This window comes from Siphateles boraxobius, unplaced genomic scaffold (genome assembly GCF_051911475.1).
Source record: "Siphateles boraxobius isolate OS27281-9 unplaced genomic scaffold, OSU_SipBor_1 130, whole genome shotgun sequence".
NCBI lineage: Eukaryota > Metazoa > Chordata > Actinopteri > Cypriniformes > Leuciscidae > Siphateles > Siphateles boraxobius.
This window is the reverse complement of record NW_027508734.1, coordinates 45,353,602-45,374,685: the sequence shown is the minus strand read 5'-3', so window position 1 is coordinate 45,374,685 and position 21,084 is coordinate 45,353,602. Positions and strand designations below refer to the sequence as shown.

General features: G+C 42.2%; 1 protein-coding gene across 2 annotated transcripts in view; it reads left to right on the top strand.

Annotated features, from left to right (window-relative positions):
* LOC143737752 (B-cell scaffold protein with ankyrin repeats-like) overlaps positions 1-21,084 on the top strand; it is a 159,366-nt gene that overhangs the window by 52,195 nt on the left and 86,087 nt on the right. For both annotated transcript variants that reach the window (XM_077229588.1, XM_077229590.1), the window contains one exon: positions 1,077-1,270. In XM_077229588.1, the coding sequence (XP_077085703.1) occupies positions 1,077-1,270 (194 nt within the window). The remainder of the gene's footprint in view (positions 1-1,076; positions 1,271-21,084) is intronic.

The window sequence follows — 21,084 nt, the reverse complement described above, 5'->3', positions numbered from 1 at the left end:
AATAAATGCATGCACGGACAGAACAATGGTGTCAGATTTTTGTGAGGGGAATAATGGTAGCTGGTAGCCTAAATAGCACTGGAAGGGAGACAAACCCGTAGATAAAACCAGGAGGGATTTATGCAGGTACTCGACCATGGGCAATCTGGAACTCCAAGATGACGGTTCTACAGATGCTAAACAGCGCAAGACCCTCTCCAGATCCTAGTTAGCACGATCGGCCTGACCGTTAATCTGCGGGTGATACCAGGAGGATAGAAACTCTGTCCAAAACTCTGTCAGATACCACATTACCATGATGCCATGAATACCGAAAACGTGATCTAAGAGAACAGAAGCTGTCTACCTCGCTGAAGACAAGTTGGGGAGGGGAATAAAATAGGTCGCCTTCGTAGAGCACTGAGGCAGAGAGCACTGAGATATAAAGGAACGACATGAACCTGGGAGCTCCAGAGCTGTCCGTACAGTGCTCAGTGGACAGCATCGGCTATGGAGATCACCCAAGGGTTACGCCCGCACAGGACGGGGAACGAGATGAGACAGAGAGAACAGCGAGGGAAACCAGCTGTCACTCCTCATCCACGTGTCCAGGGAACAGCAGCGAACAGAGGTTAGACACAGATACTACACAGAACAATGCCATAAACCCATGAGACGAAGCACAAAATGATCTACTGACAAGGGGCAGACACAGAAGAGATTATAAGGGGAAATGGGAACAAGCGACAGGTGAGTGAAATCAGCTTGTTATCTGTGTGCACCCGCACTGCAAAATCAGCACTGATTGCTCAGGTGACGAGCTGCAGAAAATTACAGGACAAACACAGAAAACAGGGTGAAGCCGATAATGCACCTGAACCGTGACAAATTATTGAAAGTCAACTAATTTAAATGGAGCAGCTTTAATGACATCTACACTGTCAAACTTGGAAATGTATTCCACAGAAATTATTTTATTTGGTATAACCTAAAATAATCAGTTAGACTGAGTAAATAAAACCAGTAAAATAAAATGTTACAACATGAAGCACATTGTTTAGGTCACCTAACTAAACTGCACTGATTTTCTTTACCAGAGTATAGCTCAGAGGACATTCCTACTCTCCTGCATTTTGCTGCCCAGCATGGATTGCGAGATCTGGCCAGTGCTCTACTGCAGTGTCCTGGATCCCGGCAGGCCCTAAAGGTCTCAAACAGTCATGGAAATACACCATTGGATCTCGCACATGTACATGGACATGAGCTCTACATCCTCCTACAGGAGTCATTGGTGAGTGAAACTTCTGAAACATAGTTTTTTTTTTTTTCATGTCTGAAGACAATAGTGTCATTATTCAGTGCAGTTCAAGTTTTGTTCTCATCATATAGTGTCAGTATAGTCATATCAATAATATTATTAAGTGTCCCCAACAAAGCAAGCCAAAGGTGACAGTGGGATGGAACCCAAACTCTATCAGGTGATAGAAATGGAGAAAAAGCCATGGAAACCAGGCTCAGTCAGGGCACCAGTTCTCTTGCCTAGATAAATGGACATGGTGTTACATTGATTGGAATACATCACACGGGCATTAGGTGGGAAGGAAGAGTTGTAGTCTGCCCAGCAGTTTGAAACATGAAGGTAGGGCTGCCATTGAGCCAGTAGTACACAACTGGCTCGTCAGTGGCCTTAAGCATGATGAACGTCCTTCTTGTTAAAAGTCCATTTAGGTCCCAGCTGGTCCTGGCATGACGCGTTCATAGCTGGCCAGGGGATCTGTGCGAAAGGCCTCATCTATACACAGAGGTCATTGCTGAGGATCTTTTCCGAGATCTAGTCTTGTTTGAAAATGCTAGAAATGTGGCTTTCACATAAAAGATTGCTATCAAACAGCACACCCAGATCCCTAATTGATAACGAAGATTTGACAGAGCATTCATCAAGAGTTAGCCTGTATTCTATGTTATTACATGCAGAGGTTTTTGATCCATTAATTAAAACCTTTGATTTTTTTTCTGAACGTAGTAGTAGGAATTAATTATTAGTCATCAAATTTCTTATATCAACAATGCATTCTGTTAGTTTTGATAATTGGTATGCTTTGTTGGGCCTTGAAGAAATATAGAGCTGAGTATCATCAGCTTGACCGGCATGTTTCCTAATACTCCCGTACTTCCAAGGCTAGCATGTACAGTGTGACAAGCAACGGTCCTAGTACTGAGCCTTGTGATACACTATACTGAACTTTACTGCTTCAAATTTGATAACTGTCAGATAAGTACGTTTTGAACCATGCCAATGCAATTCCACTAATGCTGACATCGCTTTTTAAGCCTGTCCAAAGGAATGTTGTGGTCAATAATATCAAAGGTCTAAGGTCCAGTAACACAAATAGAGAGATGCAACCATGATCAGATGATAAAAGAAAATCATCTGTCTCAGTACGTTGATACTAGATCTCGACAGGAAGTCCTCACAAATACCATTTCTCTCCAAGAAAGAACATAGTTGTGAGGATATATGTGATTTAATATTTTTGACAGAAAATGTATTCAAGATTGGCCTGTAGTTAACTAATTTTATTGGATCAAGTTTTTTTTTTTTTAATGAATCTTACTGACCTTTACAGTCTTCATAACAGTCAGCTTGAAAGTTTGTGGGACATATCCTGTAATGTCAATGACAAATTAATAATATTAAGAAGATGATCTACAATTTTCTGAAATTTTTTCTTCAATAGCTTAGTAGGTATAGGGTCTAAAATACATTTAGACAATTCCTCCTTCCCAATTAATGGAATTCTTCCTCATGGGACCTATAGTGCACAAATGTAATACGGTAGCAGACGGTTGCATGGTTATAATTTTGTATCTGATATTATCAATCTTGTTAGTAAAAAAATTCATAAATTAATAACTGCTGCACTGCTGGGAAAAGCAGTCTGAAACTGTTGATGCTTTTTTTCTCATTAATTTAGCCACCATCAAATAAATATGGGTTGTATTTTTTTTTTTTTTTTAAATATTTGAAAAGTAGTCCTCGAATCAAAGTTTGGATGCGTGTCTCTAAATCTAAAATCTTCTGCTATGTCTGCTAGAAGTGTACTGCTACAAAATAGAGTAATACATATAATCAAATTTTCATGAAAGTGAAGTGTTATCAAGTTTGAATTTTCAGTTCTTCAGATTCTAAGATTCTCTGAAGTATCTCTTACCGCTCGTACGATTGTAACCATGCCACTATTTTCAAGCCAAAGTTAAAATGACTGTGAAATGACAAATCAAACACAAGAGATCATTTACATATACGTAAGAGCATGTAACCATGCTATTAGTGTCACGAACGGTGGAGAAGAGATTCCAAAAGGCTTAAAGCAGGTAATATAGTCTTTTAACCTGTTAACCTTCAAGGCCACTTTTGAAAAATCCCCAGAAATGGCATACCCAAACTTAAACAGATACAGTTCATGAACCCTTTGCACTAAAAGCACAAGTATGATCTCATTTGAAAGCTGACACCTAGTAGTTTATTGTAAATGTAGAAATAATTATTGTCATAATGAAAAAAAAATGTTTAAATAGCTTCAAAGTTAGAAAATTTAAATTTACTTTCATGAAACATCTTCATAAAAATAAAATTGAAGTTGGCCCTGGAGCAATCTAGAAATGCACTGCAGCTAAAGCCATATGTGTGACCATTTTATATTTAAAATATGAAAATGATAAGTCTAAAACTATGTATTTAGTTAAATGTTTTTCAAGATCATGTCAAATTACTTTATTTTGATTAGACTCTAAAATGCAAACTGATGTTTAGTCATCTTCTGAGTCATCTAATCAGTCTATTGTCTCTATTATTTTGTGGTGCAAACGAGCCCCATTCAGAGTCAGTCTCTCCTTGCACACATTTACACCTCTCCAGACTGGTTATGGCTCTAAATATGCATTTCTTTTGTCTGCATTATAGCTACTAACGACTGGCTATTCACAGGCTATTCATAGGGTTTCAAACCCTAATTTCTTTTATCAAAGTTCTCACTAAATATTTGAAACTGGTATCAAATGCACTGAAACATTTCAGTAAGCATTCCTATTTAGAAAAAAATCATAAAACAATAACTGCTGGTGGCAGGTGCACCTGGGCTAGCTAGCATGTTAGCTTAGCACACCATCAATACACGACCATTTATGAGATTGAAACCATGTTTGTGCTCCAAACTTACTTTATAACACAAGTCGAGTGTTTTAAATAATCTTCTGTGATCTAATTTGGCTTCAGATAAAAAAAAATCCGACAGAAAATGTATTATTTATAGTGTTCTGCACGATGATGAAATCTATATCGATTAGCATTGCATTATAAATATAATCTATTATTATGAAATACATGGCATGGCTTGAAGAACACAGGTAACTCAAATATCATTGCAATCATGTTTATTGTCTTCAAAACATCTTTATCTGCATGTTACAGCGATCTCTTTTTTTTTTTTTTTTTAAAGCTTCAATTTTACCCTGTAATGACAAAATAAGACTCTTGTTGGCAGAACTTAAATTGTGGCCATAAATATTACATATTATAAAAGTAGAATTATCAAGTTTAGTGACAAGAATAACCCATCTTCCTTCCGTAGAAACCAAGGACTCCACAATATCTCCATTAAACTTGTTGATCAAAATGAGAACACCAGCAGAATGATTAGAGCCATGACTAAAGTATACCTTATCCCCCCATTGTGATTTCCAAAAACGAGCATCATTCTCACAGGAATGAGTTTCTTGTAAGAGTATTAAATCAGCATTTGTTCTTCTACAGTATAAGAATAGAGCCTTTCTTTTAGTGAGATCTCTCAAGCCACGAGTGTTTAACGAAATAATGCTCAAAGAATTAAATTCAACGACTTGCATTTACACAAAGAAAAAGAAAAGAGTATAAAAAAAAGACAAGAAAAAAAAATTACTTGGAATATTGTTTGGATAATAAGAATGAAACCCAGAACAATAACAAGAACACAGAAGGTTTTGCTTACCGCTGTAAACGTGAGCTAACACGGAGGTAGTTAAAGTTAACATATATATTGAGTCTTAGGCAAAAGTGCAACTGTAAGGGAGGACAAAACTTACGATGCTGTAGGAACCACAACAGAATACAACAAACGTTAACGTTGCTCCCTGAAGGCAGACCGCAAATATCGAGTGTCCATGTGCAAATCAAGAGTCAAGTTCGATTGCAGGTGCTTCATGAATGTAGACTGTGAATAAGAGAAATCAGTTCACCTCTCGGGAATTAAACTTGAACGCTGTTACACCTCGAAGTTGTATCTCAAGGGTTAATTTCAAGCCTTTTCCCAGCAACAAAAGCATGGGGTCCCTTCCATGAAACAACCTTTCCATCCTCACGAGCCTTCTTGACAAGCGGCCATAATTTGGCTCTAGCATCCACATCCTGCTTGATCAACGCCTCTTTGATGCGAAACTTGTTATCCTTTAGAAAGCGAGAGTCTTTTGCTGCCCGCCATACCATGTCTCTGTAGGTTCGCATGGTAAAACGCATGATGATATTTCGGGGTGCTCCGTCGGATCTCCTTGGTCCTAGACGGTGTACAACATCGATTACATCATCCAATTTGTTTTGGATACTAGGGATCATTTTTCTTAGGATGTCGATCGTCACGCTTCTCGCATCTTCGCCATCGCGTTCAGGGACCCCTTGCAGTTTGAGATTCCATCTACGCGAGTACCGCTGCATTTCATCCAGGTTTTCTTTTAGACATAAGTTTTCAGCTCGCAGATCCTTATTCTCCTTTTCAAGTTGAACGATTTTGACATCGTGCCTCATGACTTCTTCACTGATTTGAGAGACCTTTTCAGATAGTTTGTCGAGTTTTTCGCAAGAAACGGCAACCTTGCCGTGCGTTTCATCCACTTTAGTAGTTAGCTTCTGGATTGCGTCAAGGATTGTAGATAAAGAAACATCGTTCTTGCCTTTTGCATTCGACATATTCTTGGATGGAGTAGAGGAAACAGGCCTTGCAAAAACCTCTTCAAAGGCACCGACTTCTGTCTCAATATTAACAATCTCCAGGTCGGCCGACTCCATGCAGCTCTCTTCTTCCACGAGGTGTCCAGCTAATATAGCGCTTTCTTGAAGGGACTGATTCTTCCTTTTTTTGCCCATTTCAACAAGTCAAAAAATAAAAAATTGCCAAAAATAATCGATAGAAATAATCATACACTAATCATTACTCAAAAATTACATCTCATCTTGTCTTGTTAACTTTAAACTCCTCAAACTATTTGGACGCTTAGACTAACGTGACTATTCACACCGCTGCCATCTTGGCTCATGTTACAGCGATCTCTGTCAGCTACTTTCTGTATCAGTGACGTCCTGGAATGTCACATGACTATGGGTCTTCTTCGTGATCCATATATGGACTGTTATTGTGCATATAGCGCCCTCAGGCTATTGGTATGAATTGAAAACACAGCACATCTCAGTAAGAAGCGATCATAATGATTACATCGACGCATTTGGGTATAAATTCAACAAATATTATTCCTGTCTATAGAAATATGATGTGAATCTATGAGAATATATCAATATTTCTCCAAGTCTGCACATTTTTGAGCTAAAGCCCTGAGGGACGATGTTTTGCGAATCGCTGTCATGACGACAGCTTGGAGTGTTTTTTATGAAGTGACCAGCTGACGCTCATAATTCATATTAAAGGTATCGACTCATTTTTCCATTTCATAACTCCTGACACAAATTAAGACATAACTGTCACTATAAGTTTCTCAGAATACAATAGTGGTCAAATACTGAATCTTGAGTATTATATCTTTTTAATGATGTATAGTTTGTCAAGGTATAACATTAAATCTGATAGTAAATTTGAACTAAATAAAAAAAAAAACGCTTCAGTGCGCCGACGCTCTGGAAACGGTTAACAGGTTAATGGAAATAAGGCAAAGCCGCCAAGGCCGTTTAACAAAGGATAGTTCACAAAATATTCTTGGTAGGCAGAATGATGCTCAAGCGGCAGATCCGGAAGGCTCGTGTGAGAATAGAACAGGATTGCCGGTGAGGCGTCGAGCCCTCTGCAACTCTCCACGGAACGACTCTGGACACAGCACAAATCAGGTAACGTACTGCACAAAATAATTACCAGCACCGGACAGGACGAGACAAGACTGGACTAATCATCTGTAGATGAAACACAAGCATTTAGCAACATACGTGACGGGTAACAATAATCCGACAGAGAAGAGGTGAGAGACAAAGCTAGAAATAGAGAGACTAATGACAAGAGATTGAGAGCAGGCGAGGGGATGAGAGAACGAGGCACAGCTGAAAGAGATGAGTGAGTAATAACGGGTGTGCGTGTGTAATGTGTGTGTGTGACCAGCAGATGGAGACAGAGTAAGAAAAGAAGAGAGAAAGAACCAGGATCATGACAGTACCCCCCCCTCAAAGTGCGCCCCCTGGCGCACCTAAGGAGGAGGACTGGCGAGAGCGGTAAAAGTCGTCAATGAGCGAGCGGTCCAGGACGTCCCGGGCGGGGATCTAGCTTCTCTCCTCAGGACCATACCCCTCCCAGTCAACAAGAAACTGCCGGCCACGACCACGGGGACGAACATCGAGGAGTCTGCGGACTCGATAGACAGGGGAGCCCTCGACGCGGACAGGAGTAGATACAGGACGAGAGGGAGGACGGACTACAGATTTAAGACAGGAGACATGAAACACGGGATGGACGCGATGAAGATTGGATGGCAACCTGAGTTCAACAGAAACAGGACTAAGAACCCTGACGACGCGGTAAGGTCCGATAAATTTGGGAGCCAGTTTTCGTGAAGAGAACTGGAGCGGGAGATTAAGAGTGGAAAGCCACACCTTCTGACCGCGGACATAGCGTGGACTCTTGACACGGCGTTTGTTAGCGGCTCGGCGAGTGATAGAGCGGGACTTACAAAGGGCAGATCTAACCGCTTTCCAGGTTCGTTTGCAACGTTGGATAAAAGTATTGACTGACGGAACGTTAGACTCGGGATTAGAGGAGGGGAAAAGGGGAGGCTGGTAACCCAGACAGCATTGAAACGGCGACAGCCCGGTGGCAGGTGAGGGGGCGGAATTATGAGCGTATTCTGCCCACGGGAGTTGCTCGGACCACGAAGCGGGGTTTCGGAAGACAAGACTGCGTAAAATGCGTCCAATGGTCTGATTTGCGCGTTCAGCTTGTCCATTGGTCTGAGGGTGGAAACCGGAGGAGAGGCTGACAGAGGCTCCGATGAGGCGACAAAACTCCTTCCAAAACAGGGAGGAGAATTGTGGACCTCTATCTGACACGACGTTCTCGGGGAGACCATGGATTTTAAAAATGTGGTCGACGACAATCTGAGCGGTCTCTCTGGCGGAGGGCAATTTTGGAAGCGGGACAAAACGAGCCGTCTTAGAGAAGCGATCGATAACAGTGAAGATAACAGTATTTCCTCCGGACGGAGGAAGCCCTGCAATAAAGTCGAGTGCAATCTGTGCCCAAGGGCGCGACGGAATCGGTAAGGGTCTAAGAAGACCCGCAGGCGGTCTGTTGCTGACCTTGGTTTGAGCGCAGACCGAGCAGGACGCAATAAAGCGACGAATATCTCGCTCCCGAGTGGGCCACCAGAACCTCTGTGAAACGGAGGCAATTGTACCCCTAACTCCCGGATGTGCAAACAGCTTCGAGGAGTGACCCCACTGGAGAACGGCGCGACGAGCGGACGGGGGAACAAATAGTAACCCCCTAGGACAGAGGCGAGGCGTGATAGAATGGGTGAGCGCGCGTTTAACAATACGTTCAACTCCCCAGACCGCCGCACCCACCACAAATCCTTGAGGAAGAATCCCCTCATCAGTGGGTTTGGACTCGGGGGAGGCGAACTGGCAAGAGAGAGCGTCAGCTTTTTGATTCTTGGAGCCGGGGCGGTAGGAGATTGTGAAATCAAAACGCGCAAAGAAAAGTGACCAGTGAGCCTGACGAGCATTAAGTCTCTTAGCCGTACGGATATACTCAAGGTTACGATGGTCAGTCCAGACAACCGGAGCCGGAACCGAAGACCCCTCCAGCCAGTGACGCCACTCTCCTAACGCAAGACGAATGGCCAAAAGCTCGCGGTTACCCACGTCGTAATTGCGCTCGGATGGAGACAGGCGGTGCGAAAAGAAAGCGCAGGGGTGGATTCTCTCGTCAGCAGATGATCGCTGGGAGAGAATAGCCCCCACTCCCACCTCCGAGGCGTCAACCTCCACAATGAACTGTCTCGAAACGTCGGGAGAGATGAGAATGGGCGCGGACGAGAACAAGGACTTAAGGAGATCAAAGGACGCCTGCGCAGCGTCACTCCAAAAAAAACGGGTCTTGTTAGAGGTAAGTGCGGTAAGAGGAGCTACCACCTGACTGAAGTTCAGTATAAACCGTCGATAAAAATTGGCGAAACCTAAAAACCGCTGGAGCGAGATCAGGGAGTCAGGTATTGGCCAATCAGTCACCGCGCGGACCTTGATAGGATCCATACTAATACCCTGAGCTGAAATGACCGAGCCGAGAAAGGTTACGGATTGGGCGTGGAACGTGCATTTCTCGGCTTTGACGAACAATTTATTCTCCAAAAGTCGTTGAAGGACCTGACGAACGTGTTGCACATGAACCTGGAGAGACGGGAAAAAAATTAAAATATCGTCGAGATAAACGAAAACAAAAATGTTAGGCATGTCTCTGAGAACGTCGTTGACAAGGGCTTGAAAGACGGCGGGAGCGTTGACCAGACCGAAAGGTAAAACCCGGTATTCAAAGTGACCGAGGGGAGTATTAAAGGCGGTCTTCCACTCGTCTCCTTCCTTAATGCGAACAAGGTGATAGGCATTGCGAAGGTCCAGTTTTGTGAAGAACTGCGCTCCCTGCAAGATTTCAAAGGCGGATGACATAAGTGGCAAGGTATAGCGGTTCTTAACAGTTATGTCATTTAAGCCTCTGTAATCGATGCAGGGACGTAAAGAGCCATCCTTCTTCTTCACAAAAAAGAACCCCGCACCGGCAGGAGAGGATGAGGAGACAATAGTACCTGCGTTCAATGACTCAGAGAGATATTTCTCTAACGCCTCACGCTCAGGAATAGAGAGGGAATAAAGCCTTCCCCGGGGGGGGGGGGGGGGGGGGGTGGTTGGAGCCCGGAAGAAGTTCTATGCTACAATCATAGGGGCGGTGCGGAGAGAGAGAAGCGGCCCGGGAACGACTGAAGACCGCTCGCAAATCGAAGTACTCCTCGGGAACTCCTGACAAATCACCTGGTTCCTCCTGGAAAACAGAAACAGAGGACACGGGGGGAACAGCAGACATCAAACACTTAACATGACAAGAGAGATTCCACGAGAGAATGGAGTTAAGGGACCAGTTAATCTGGGGTTTATGTTCAACAAGCCAAGGATGGCCCAAAACAACAGGGGTATTGGGGGAGTGAAAAACTAAAAAGGAAATAGTCTCACGGTGGTTACCGGAAACGGTGAGACTCAAAGGGGCAGTAGCGCGGTGAACCCTGGCAAGAACCCGTCTATCCAAGGAAAAGACATTGGTGGGGTCCTGAAGATCCACGAGAGGAATACCATGCTCGAGGGCCCAGGTCTCATCCAGAAAGTTCCCCTCGGAACCAGAGTCTATCAAGGCTTGACAGGAGGCGGAAGAGTTGAACCAGTGGAGGTGAACCGGAAAAGTAGTCCGAGAAGGCAGCGGAGGGTGCAGAGAGGAAGCGCTCACCAGTAACCCTCTCTATTCTGATGAGCGTTGGCTTTTAACTGACAGGTGGTAACAAATTGACTGTCAGAACCACAGTAGAGACATAGCCGATTGACGATGCGGCGCTGGCGTTCAGCAGCAGAGATTCGGATCCCGCCAGGCTGCATCGGCTCCTGGTCTGCCGCGGAGGATGCGCTGACCATAGAGAAAGGAGGAGGAGAAGCCACAGTGTTGCGAGTGTGTCGGCGTAACTCGAAACGTCTCTCCACGCGGAGAGCCAGGTCGATAAGAGGGTCGAGAAGAGAAGGAGCCTCACGAGCTAGAACCTCATCCCTGATCTCGGCATTAAGTCCCTCGATGAATCGCGCCACTAGCGCGGGTTCATTCCACCCACAGGAGGTGGAGGGAGTGCGAAACTCAACGGAGAAATCTGCGACCGAGCGTCTTCCCTGGCGGAGGGTGGATAACAGACGAGATGCTTCAGGACCGTGCACTGATCGGTCGAAAACCTTTAACATCTCCTCTTTAAATAGGGAATAGTGGCTTAAATAGTCTGCATCAGAGCTCCAAACAGCTGTTCCCCATTAACGATCCCGTCCCTTGAGAAGCGAGATGATGAAGGCGATGCGAGAGCGTTCCTTGGCATAGGTGAGAGGTTGAAGCGAGAAAACAACTTCACATTGGGTCAAAAGTGACATGCACTCGGTCTGCTCACCCGCATAGCAGGGGGGGTTGTTCACACGGGGCTCTGGAACGTCTGAAGATCTAGAGGAGTCCATACGGAAATAATGGAACTGCTTGGCGAGGTCAGCCATCTGGGAAGCCAGTGTCTCCAGAGCGTGACGAGCCGCGGAGAGTTCCTCTTCGTGCTTACCCAGCATTGCTCCCTGGATCTCCACAGCAGCTTGGATAGGATGCTCCACCGTTGGGTTCATGTGTGGTCGGATTATTCTGTCACGAACGGTGGAGAAGAGATTCCAAAAGGCTTAAAGCAGGTAATATAGTCTTTTAATGGAAATAAGGCAAAGCCACCAAGGCCGTTTAACAAAGGATAGTTCACAAAATATTCTTGGTAGGCAGAATGATGCTCAAGCGGCAGATCCGGAAGGCTCGTGTGAGAATAGAACAGGATTGCCGGTGAGGCGTCGAGCCCTCTGCAACTCTCCACGGCACGACTCTGGACACAGCACAAATCAGGTAACGTACTGCACAAAATAATTACCAGCACCGGACAGGACGAGACAAGACTGGACTAATCATCTGTAGATGAAACACAAGCATTTAGCAACATACGTGACGGGTAACAATAATCCGACAGAGAAGAGGTGAGAGACAAAGCTAGAAATAGAGAGACTAATGACAAGAGATTGAGAGCAGGTGAGGGGATGAGAGAACGAGGCACAGCTGAAAGAGATGAGTGAGTAATAACGGGTGTGCGTGTGTAATGTGTGTGTGTGACCAGCAGATGGAGACAGAGTAAGAAAAGAAGAGAGAAAGAACCAGGATCATGACAATTAGAAGTAATCCAGATAGAAGACTCATGAAAAAAGGGTCAGTGAGGTTAGATTTTATTTCCTGCTTTTTATCTCTTTCCATTCCACTCTACCTTTGAAGTTGACCACATATTAGTAAATATATGAAAGAACAGCATATTTTAAATAAGCAGCCCTTTAAAGGAGCTGTATGTAAGAAATTTATTTCAATTAATCATAAAATGGCCCTGATATGTCACTAGACATTAAGAAATCATGTTCATTTCAAATACTTATATCACTGACAACAGTAGTCCGGCCAGGATATTGTCATTTAAAAAGTGAAGTTGCAGCCCTCAACTGATGTTGTCATGTTGTGTTTTGGTTCTGATGCGCCACCCTCCACCTATCTACCAATCACGAAGTCAGTAGTGTTGCGGCATCCGGGTTGCCAGCTCTGCTAGTTACCACAGCTGCAGCTACAAAATCGTCGGAATCTGATAAAAAAAATGTCTAACGTTGCGAAACCAAAAAAAACTCATAAACTTGTTATGAATCCGAAATACTTCGTGACAAAGTCCGAAATAAAACAAGGATCTGTATAGGAGATGCCTTTGAAAGATGGAGACGGCTGAAAACGGAGAAGAATTTGAAGACAGACGCCAACGTTGCTAATTTTCTCCTTGATAGGTAAGATTTATCTATGTTTGGCTAACTTGTACTTGATGTAAATGGACATTTCAAATATTCATGACAGTCGAACAAAGTTATGCATGTTCGTGCAAAGTAACGTTACGTTAGCTCATTTGGAGGAGGTGGGTCATCGAATTGAAAAGGTAAGGAATTGTTTGGGTAATAAAAACGGCGAGTCGTCATTAACGTACTAACATTAGCAATGCATTATCAGAAAACGTTTCTCTGTCATTATGCTGAGACGCTGAGGAAAAAAACAACATTAGCACGCCCATTATTGTTTATCAGGCAAGTTCTACAGCCAAAAATAATAGAATGACACGTAATCTTTCACATCACATATTTTAGGGTTATGGACATGTACTGCAAGGTAAGTTAAAAAATACAGCTGGTCGCTTTCACTTATAGTGTCAGCTAAATAAATAGCTGTATCTTTGATATCGGTTACACACAGTGACAGGCTTGTGCTTGTACTTACGTTAATGACAAATACCTACAATTTAGACTAACAGCTACTGTTCTAACAATGTACTGTCACATACGAGCGTAAATCTTTACGATTATATTTGGCTGTTCGCCATTAGTAAATTTTTGCGATATATATTTACTTTGCAAAACATCTCTCATTTAAAGCATAAACATAATTAACAGAAAAAGCTTCTTGTAGCAGCCTACGTTCCTGCTGGATCCTGCAGCCTATCTGGCAACCTCGAGTCAGGGAGGAGGGAGAGGGGATGCACCGCTCTACAGTAATTTGAAAGTGATTGCAGTACCAGTTTTGGCCACATTCTTACATACGGCTCCTTTAAGGTTACACTCCATATCTCATTAATATTCTATACACGTATCTTTTCTTGTAAAACCCCTCAAACAGATGTTTGAAGAAAGTCAAAAAGATACCCATTACATTGCAGCATTGTTTACTTCATGCCTGGATACACTGAGTTTTGTACTCTTCGGCTAAAAGGGTCGGAAGGTGGTGTTGGGAGAATGCTAATGCTCAGATTTCCCTTTACTGATGGTGTTTTTTCCCCATAATTTTGCTAATATGCGAAAGTTTGGTTATGTTTAACCCTCTATATATGCCTAAGATGAAAGCAAGAAGGACTGTGTTGCATGGAGCGTTTAGTTTCTAACGTTACACAATCCTCATTCGGAATGTATCCAAATGTTTATCTATGAATCTATTAGTTGAACCGAGAGGAAGCTGTTTTTCAGCTTGGCTCTCTTAATTCATAATCCCATTAAAATGTACAAGACAGCAATCTGTTACACAGCACGTATACAGGCAAATCCACCATGACTGCCATATTATTGTGAATGATCAGTGTCTAAAGCACAGTGATGTTTCTAAATCCTTTCTCATTTAATAATATGTATTAAACCCAAAATCCTAATGAAAACAGATGAAAACAATAATGATGAAATTATAGAGGTTTGTGCTGCTGTAGAATATGCCTAGTGTAGCATTAGAATCATATATACCTGTACAGTTGGTAGTCAACCAGAATGCCTATTACCGCCGCGTTTGCTGCCAAGGTAAATAAACCAGTCGCATTTCAAAGTAGTTCGTGAAATGATTGTCAGGTGGCGCAAAATTGAAACTGCAGGGTAAGATTATAAAATAATCATTTTATTATTAAATAAAGAAAAAAACATTGATAAATGCTGTTTAAACAAACGATCATATACAAGTTCACCAGTTTACATAGGCTATTATTTATATGAAGTGTGAACTGTTATATAGGTTATCTCTGTTTGTAGGCTATCTGTTTATTTATTTATTTTTAAACAGCACAAGGTCTTGTAAAACATTTTTGTATTATTTTGACAAGAATGAGACTGATTAAAAATGTTTAAAACAACAACAACAACAACAACAACAACAACAACAACAACAACAAAAACAATAGAATGAACTGTTAGAACAGAAAAAATAGAATCAAAAGTTTAAAACAAAGACGACAACAATAGCCTATTTAATATTGTAGACGTCGTTGGGCAACAGTATTCCTCTGGGAGCAGTGCGATCACTGATCAGATTTTGAACACGGCCCTTTGCACTATAATAAACAAAAAACACAGACCATCATATACGAGATATGATGGTCTGTGTTTTTTGTTTATTATAGTGCAAGTAGGGCTGGGCGATATGGCCAAAAAATCATATCGCGGTATTTTTTGGTTAAATGGCAATATACGATATATATCTCGGTACTTTCTACGTTTTTCTATTTGGATAAAGAAAATCTGTATTTATTTTTAAAAAATTATTTCCCTGCTCAATGATATCCAAACAATGTTGATATTGAAGGATATGGAAACAAATATAGTGAATGTAATGTAGGCTATGCAATATATTATGTGCAAAAAGGTGGTTAAAATCACATTACATTGTAAAATTTCAAACTAAAAACAAATATAATTATTTTGTTTTTAAAATGACTAAAGGCTAAATTAAAAATGAAAATAAAAACAAAAGCACAAACTAATTATATTAGCCTGCATTTGATTACCCCATTATAATGGATACTTTCATAAAAATATACTTGTAGGTTTAAAATTCCACAAATGGCACATTTATTGTCTCCAACAACAAATATTTTAGCAATAGCCTATGTATATTTTAGTCAGAATTATTGCGCTACTGTTCTTTTGTGCTTGTCTGTTTGGCGCACATGCGCGCGGCGGCGCTCAATAACGGAAGCTTGAATTTTAGCGGAGATTCACTTGCAGAAGCTCGTTCTCTCCTGACAGTGAAATGGACATATTTGTTTGATTTTCTAACATTTACAGATGGAGAATATACCTGTGAAATGTAAGTTAAGCACTGAGGAAAGCACCACGTCTCAAACGCATTAAACAGCGCAAGTATTTATCTGTCAGTCAGCAACAGCATCTGACAGGGCAAGCTGCTTTAAACTTGTTAACTATATCTTACCAGTTATTTTAAAGCGCTTAATATAAGCTTGTGTCATGTTTAGGACAAATTGTAGGCTACCATGTAGGCTACTTTCACTGCAGGAGCTCACACTGCGTCCTCCGCTATTTTTCAGATGTGCTCATATCAAACTACTGTATCGATATAAACGGTATTGCCTCATTCCATATCGTGGGGATAAAAAATATCGATATATTGTACAAACTCGATATACCGCCCAGCCCTAAGTGCAAGGGGCCGTGTTCAAAATCTGATCAGTGATCGCACTGCTCCCTGAGGAATAAAATCTGTGATAAAAAATTAGGTGCAATGACACTGATTATTTTTGCTATTGCGGAATGAGACAAAGGAAGAGCAATTCTCTCTCGTGTGCGCTGACACACTGAGTACCGCTGTTAAATGGAACTCTGGGCATTTCTTTGAAAGTCAATTCGTAGTCAAGTGGTAGAGCATTGGTTCAACAATTTCTGTGACACATGTTCAAATCCCAAACAAACATGGACTACTGTATTATTTTTTTTGTTTACTTTTCTTTTTATTTATACAGAGAGAGGCTAGTTGTGTCTCCAGTTCTAAAAAACATTATGTTACACCATATTGTTTTTTGCTTGCATTTATAAAATTGCTATGCTGTTCCATTTTACACTAAGGAACCAATATTATCCAACATCTGTATAATTCCAATCGGAATATCAACAGCAGTTCTGTTAAAAAAAGAAAAGAAAAAACTTTATTGGGTTTCCTATACAGAAAGATTTTTTAAAAAACGCATCAGGTTACGACTCAAACCGTAGTTCCCTGAGAAGGGAACAAGACACTGCATCGATGCATTGGGAACACCCCTTCGCGAACTGGGTAATTGACTGGATCCCAATGTCACATTCTACACCAAGAAGCGAAAACTCTTCACTTCAGGGCATACGTGGACAGAGCTCTGGAGTGAAGTACCCCGGAATGTGAATTGCTCTCAGGGAGAGCATCTTCCCTAGGGACCACAGGACAATCTGATGTGCCAGTTTGCATAGTGGACACGAACGCAGACCCTGATGATTTATGTAAGTGACCACTGATGTGTGTTCTGTGCAGACAAGCACATGATGACCTCTTAGGTCTGGGAGGAAGTGCTTCAATGCCATGAAGATGAAAGATGATGACTCCTCCACAGACCCTGAGCTGAACGGCCTTCCATTACCGCTCCCCAGCCGGTGAGAGAAGAATCTGTCGAGAGAGTGGCTCGATGACAATGAGCTTCTAACACTTGACCCTGGGACAAGAACCAAGATTTCCTCCATATAACCCCTATGGGAAAACCCCTTGGTCTTGAGCCACTGCTGCAGCGACCTCATGTACAGCAGGCCAAAAGGTATCACGTTGGATGCAGCTGTCATCAGACAGTCTCTGAAACTGTTTCACAGTAAGTGACTTGCCTAGCTTTATCTGTTTTACGACTGAGAGGATAGTAGCAACACGTGCAGGTGATAGCACGGCCTACATCATCACTGAATCCCACACCACACCAAGAAAGGTGGTCCTCTGTACTGGAGAAAGCCCACTCTTCTTGCCATTCAGTCTCAACCCCAACTTCTTTATATGAGCGAGAACGACATCTTGATGCCGAACCGCCATCTTCTCCGACTGTGCTAAAATAAGCTAGTCATCTGTATCCACGCATTTCGTGAATGTGCGGGGTGATAGAGCTTGGCTGAACGGGAGAACCCAATACTGTTTGTTTCTTTCGCCCCCGATAGCAAACCTCAGGAACTTAATGTGTTGTGGAAGGGTAGAGACATGGAAGTATGCATCCTTTAGATCTATTGTGACAAACCAGTCCTTGGATCTGATTTGAGTCACAATCTGCTGCAATATCAACATTTTGAACTTGAATTTCTTGACAGAAGACAAAGATCTAATATAGGACGCAACCCTCCATTCTTTTTGGGAACAATGAAATACCGGCTGTAAAACCCTGACTCTCTGTTGGGTGGAGGACGCCATTCTATAGCTTCCTTTGCTCATAGAGATTTCACTTCTTGTTCCATCACCAGAGCCTGCTCTGGATGTACTACTGTGAGTAACACCCCATTGTACTTGACAGATTATAGAAAAAGGTTCACGTCCACTGCGAAGTGGACGTGAACCTTTTTCTATATTCTGCAAGACCCATTGAGATATGTTTGGCAGAATCCTCCATTCTGCCAGATAATCTACTAAGAGAACCAGCCTCTCAAGGCTGGCCTCTGGTGTACTTAAAGGGGTCATATGATGCGATTTCTTATTTTCCTTTTTCATTAGTGTGTTATGTAGCTGTTTCTGCATGTATAAGATCTGCAGAGTTACAAAGCTTAAAGTCTCAATCCCAAAGAGATATTCTTTGTAAAAGTTAAAGGAATAGTTCACCCAAAATGAAAATTAGCCCTTGATTTACTCACCCTGAAGCCATCCTAGGTGTATATGACATTCTTCTTTCAGACGAATACAATCGGAGTTATATAAAAAAATGTCAGCCTGTTGACACAGCCTGTAAGTATGTTTTCATATTTTAAGAATTTTCTACTGACTATTCAAACGCTAGTTGTAAGCAGTATAGAGTAGCGCTTGTTCATCGTTTCTTCGATAACAAATGCAGACATGGTTTTATGTTTACATAGTGTTCTCCCCCCCATAGCATGCCGAGACGCGTAAAAAGACAGTATAATAGTTCATTATAATCCGTTTATTATGTCCCCATGGGTGCAACAAATAAAACCTTATCAATCTGATACGTTTTGGTCCAGTTGCGCTGGAAAGGTTTTTTTTTTATATCAGATTCGGCCTTGATTTTGATAAGGTAGTATTGACATTATTATCACCTGTCATTATTGCTTTGGGAGCTGATGTTCCAAATATGGTAAGGGCGGTGCATTTCCATCACACGTTTAAGCTATTCGAGCCAATCACATTACACTGGATAGCTGGCCTTTTTAGAACGATGAGCTTTGTAAAGATTGAGGCGTTTCAGAAAGGCGGGGCATAGAGGAGCAACAATAATGTACGGTATGAGTAACATTACTTTTTTTAACCTAAAACCATGTAAACATGTTGCACTAAACCAAATACACAAAATAATGTTCTTTTTAGAACCGCCATATGACCTCTTTAAAATTCTGAAGCAGACTGGCAGGAAACAACTGACTTGACTGCTTTTCAACTCTCCTCAGAGGGTGCGAGTCTGACACAACATCTTGGGGAACTTGAGTCATGAGCTTGCTGGAAACAGCTGCGCCCAGAGGCACCAAGGGTGGCGGGGTTTGCAGAATGGCCTCCAGAGAGCACAGAGGTGGCACCGTATAATGAGGTGTACACCGTTCCACCCAGGAGGGGGCTGCCCTCAGAAGCCTGACACCATTGGCATTAGGGCTTCTTCTTAGCCAAAGCCTTCGTCGCGAGAAGAACGTTCCATAGATCGGTCTTCTGCTTAGAAGGCTTTAGCTGTGTGTCGTCCCAACCCCTATGATTTTTGAGGAGGGGCACAGAAACGACACTCTCCTTTTGCTGCGTTCTAAATGAGGAGCTGGTAGGCTGGGGCCAGGGGATGGTGAGGTAGGTAGCGCTTAAAGCCTCTTGAAACCTCTCGACTACAGTATTCAGGCCGTATCCAGATCTGATGAAGGACCTGCGCCTGGACACGACGACAACGCAGTCCCTCCTCCCCTAGGGGTTTGACATGACATACTTCACGACCAAACATTAGCGATTAGTTATGGCAGATCCAGAGTGACTCTGGGCAGATCCAATAGTTTTAGACTTCAATAGAGTACCCGTCTACAAGAAAGTTAACGCTTGTCAATTGAGCGGTGCCAGACTCTATGGACAAATGAAATAGACGAGAGTCTGGTGTGACCAGGCTAACATTTTGCTGTCCTAAACGGAAATTCACTTCTTGTCTTTACAAAACCAAGTACACTTGAATTAGTGCTAAATATTAGTCGTCACTAATCTGAAGCAGATTTTGCGGTAACATACGAATCCGTTTAATCTACTTGGGAAAATAATTTAAGAGCAAGTCAGAATAAAATCAAATGTTTACAATTTCATTATGTCAGGTAAATGTATTATGCCAATTGCATAATCCATTCAAAGATAATCAATACAATAACATCAAAATGCTCAGAAAAAGAAGAATGACAGATGTAGGCTAAACCTAGGGTAGTTATGAGGCCTTTTGACAGCTTCGGCTGAAGTTGTCCTTGTGTTAATGGTCGTGTCATAATTATGTATGACCTGGCAATAAACATTTTTGTAAGTGTGTCTATAATGTGATAGGCTAAACTGATTTTATTTCGTTTGCGGGTAGGGTGTCGGTTCTATTTTCAGCTGGTCGGGTGCGGATTTTAATTAGTGCTGCTGTCGGAAAACGGGTCGGATGCGGTTTTAAGCACTGCGGGTACAGGCGGTTGCGGATTTACAAAATCGGACCCATGCAGGAATCTGTACTGGGGACAGAAGTTGATTTACATGGGGGCACACCCACAGCAGTTAACAAGATATCTCTAAACTCTCCACACCTTATTATCCTTTTGGTTTACTTCTGTGGGAATTAGAGCTTTGTACCAGTCACACTGAGACATTTCAAATGATACCAAACATGTATAGTGTTGTATGATAATTGTTTTATAGATTTAAAAAAAATCATATATATTTTTGAGTGAATTTCAGGTGATCTCAGTATGAGAGAGAGAAGGAACAGGGGAAGTGAAAGAGATGTAGATTAGGATGATGCTTAGGTGGGACTTGCGTCTCGAATGGTGATGCTAATTTGACGAGAGAGTTCAAATGTTAATTTCCAGAAAGGTCCTTTGTGTAACAGTCACCAGCTGGAGTGCCCTTGAGAGCCACCAGAGGGCACTCCACATCAGACTATTGACATTCCCTCACAAACTACATTCCCAATAATCTTTTACCCGGACTAATCAGCCATGATCACATTCACCTGTATCTCATCATCTTGTTTACTCACTCTATAATAGCCTGGTTTTCACATTCATTATCTGCAAAGTCTTGTTTAGTGTTACACTGCAATTCCGAGCATTCTCCCTGGTTTCATGTCTCTTGGTTTTTGGATTTCTTGCCTGTTCCGTGGATTACTATTTTGCCCGTGTTCCCTGCCTTGTTGTGTTTGTTATTGTTTGGACTGATTACCCGGTGTTTATGACCTTTGCCTGTTTTCGACTACGATTGGGGATTACCC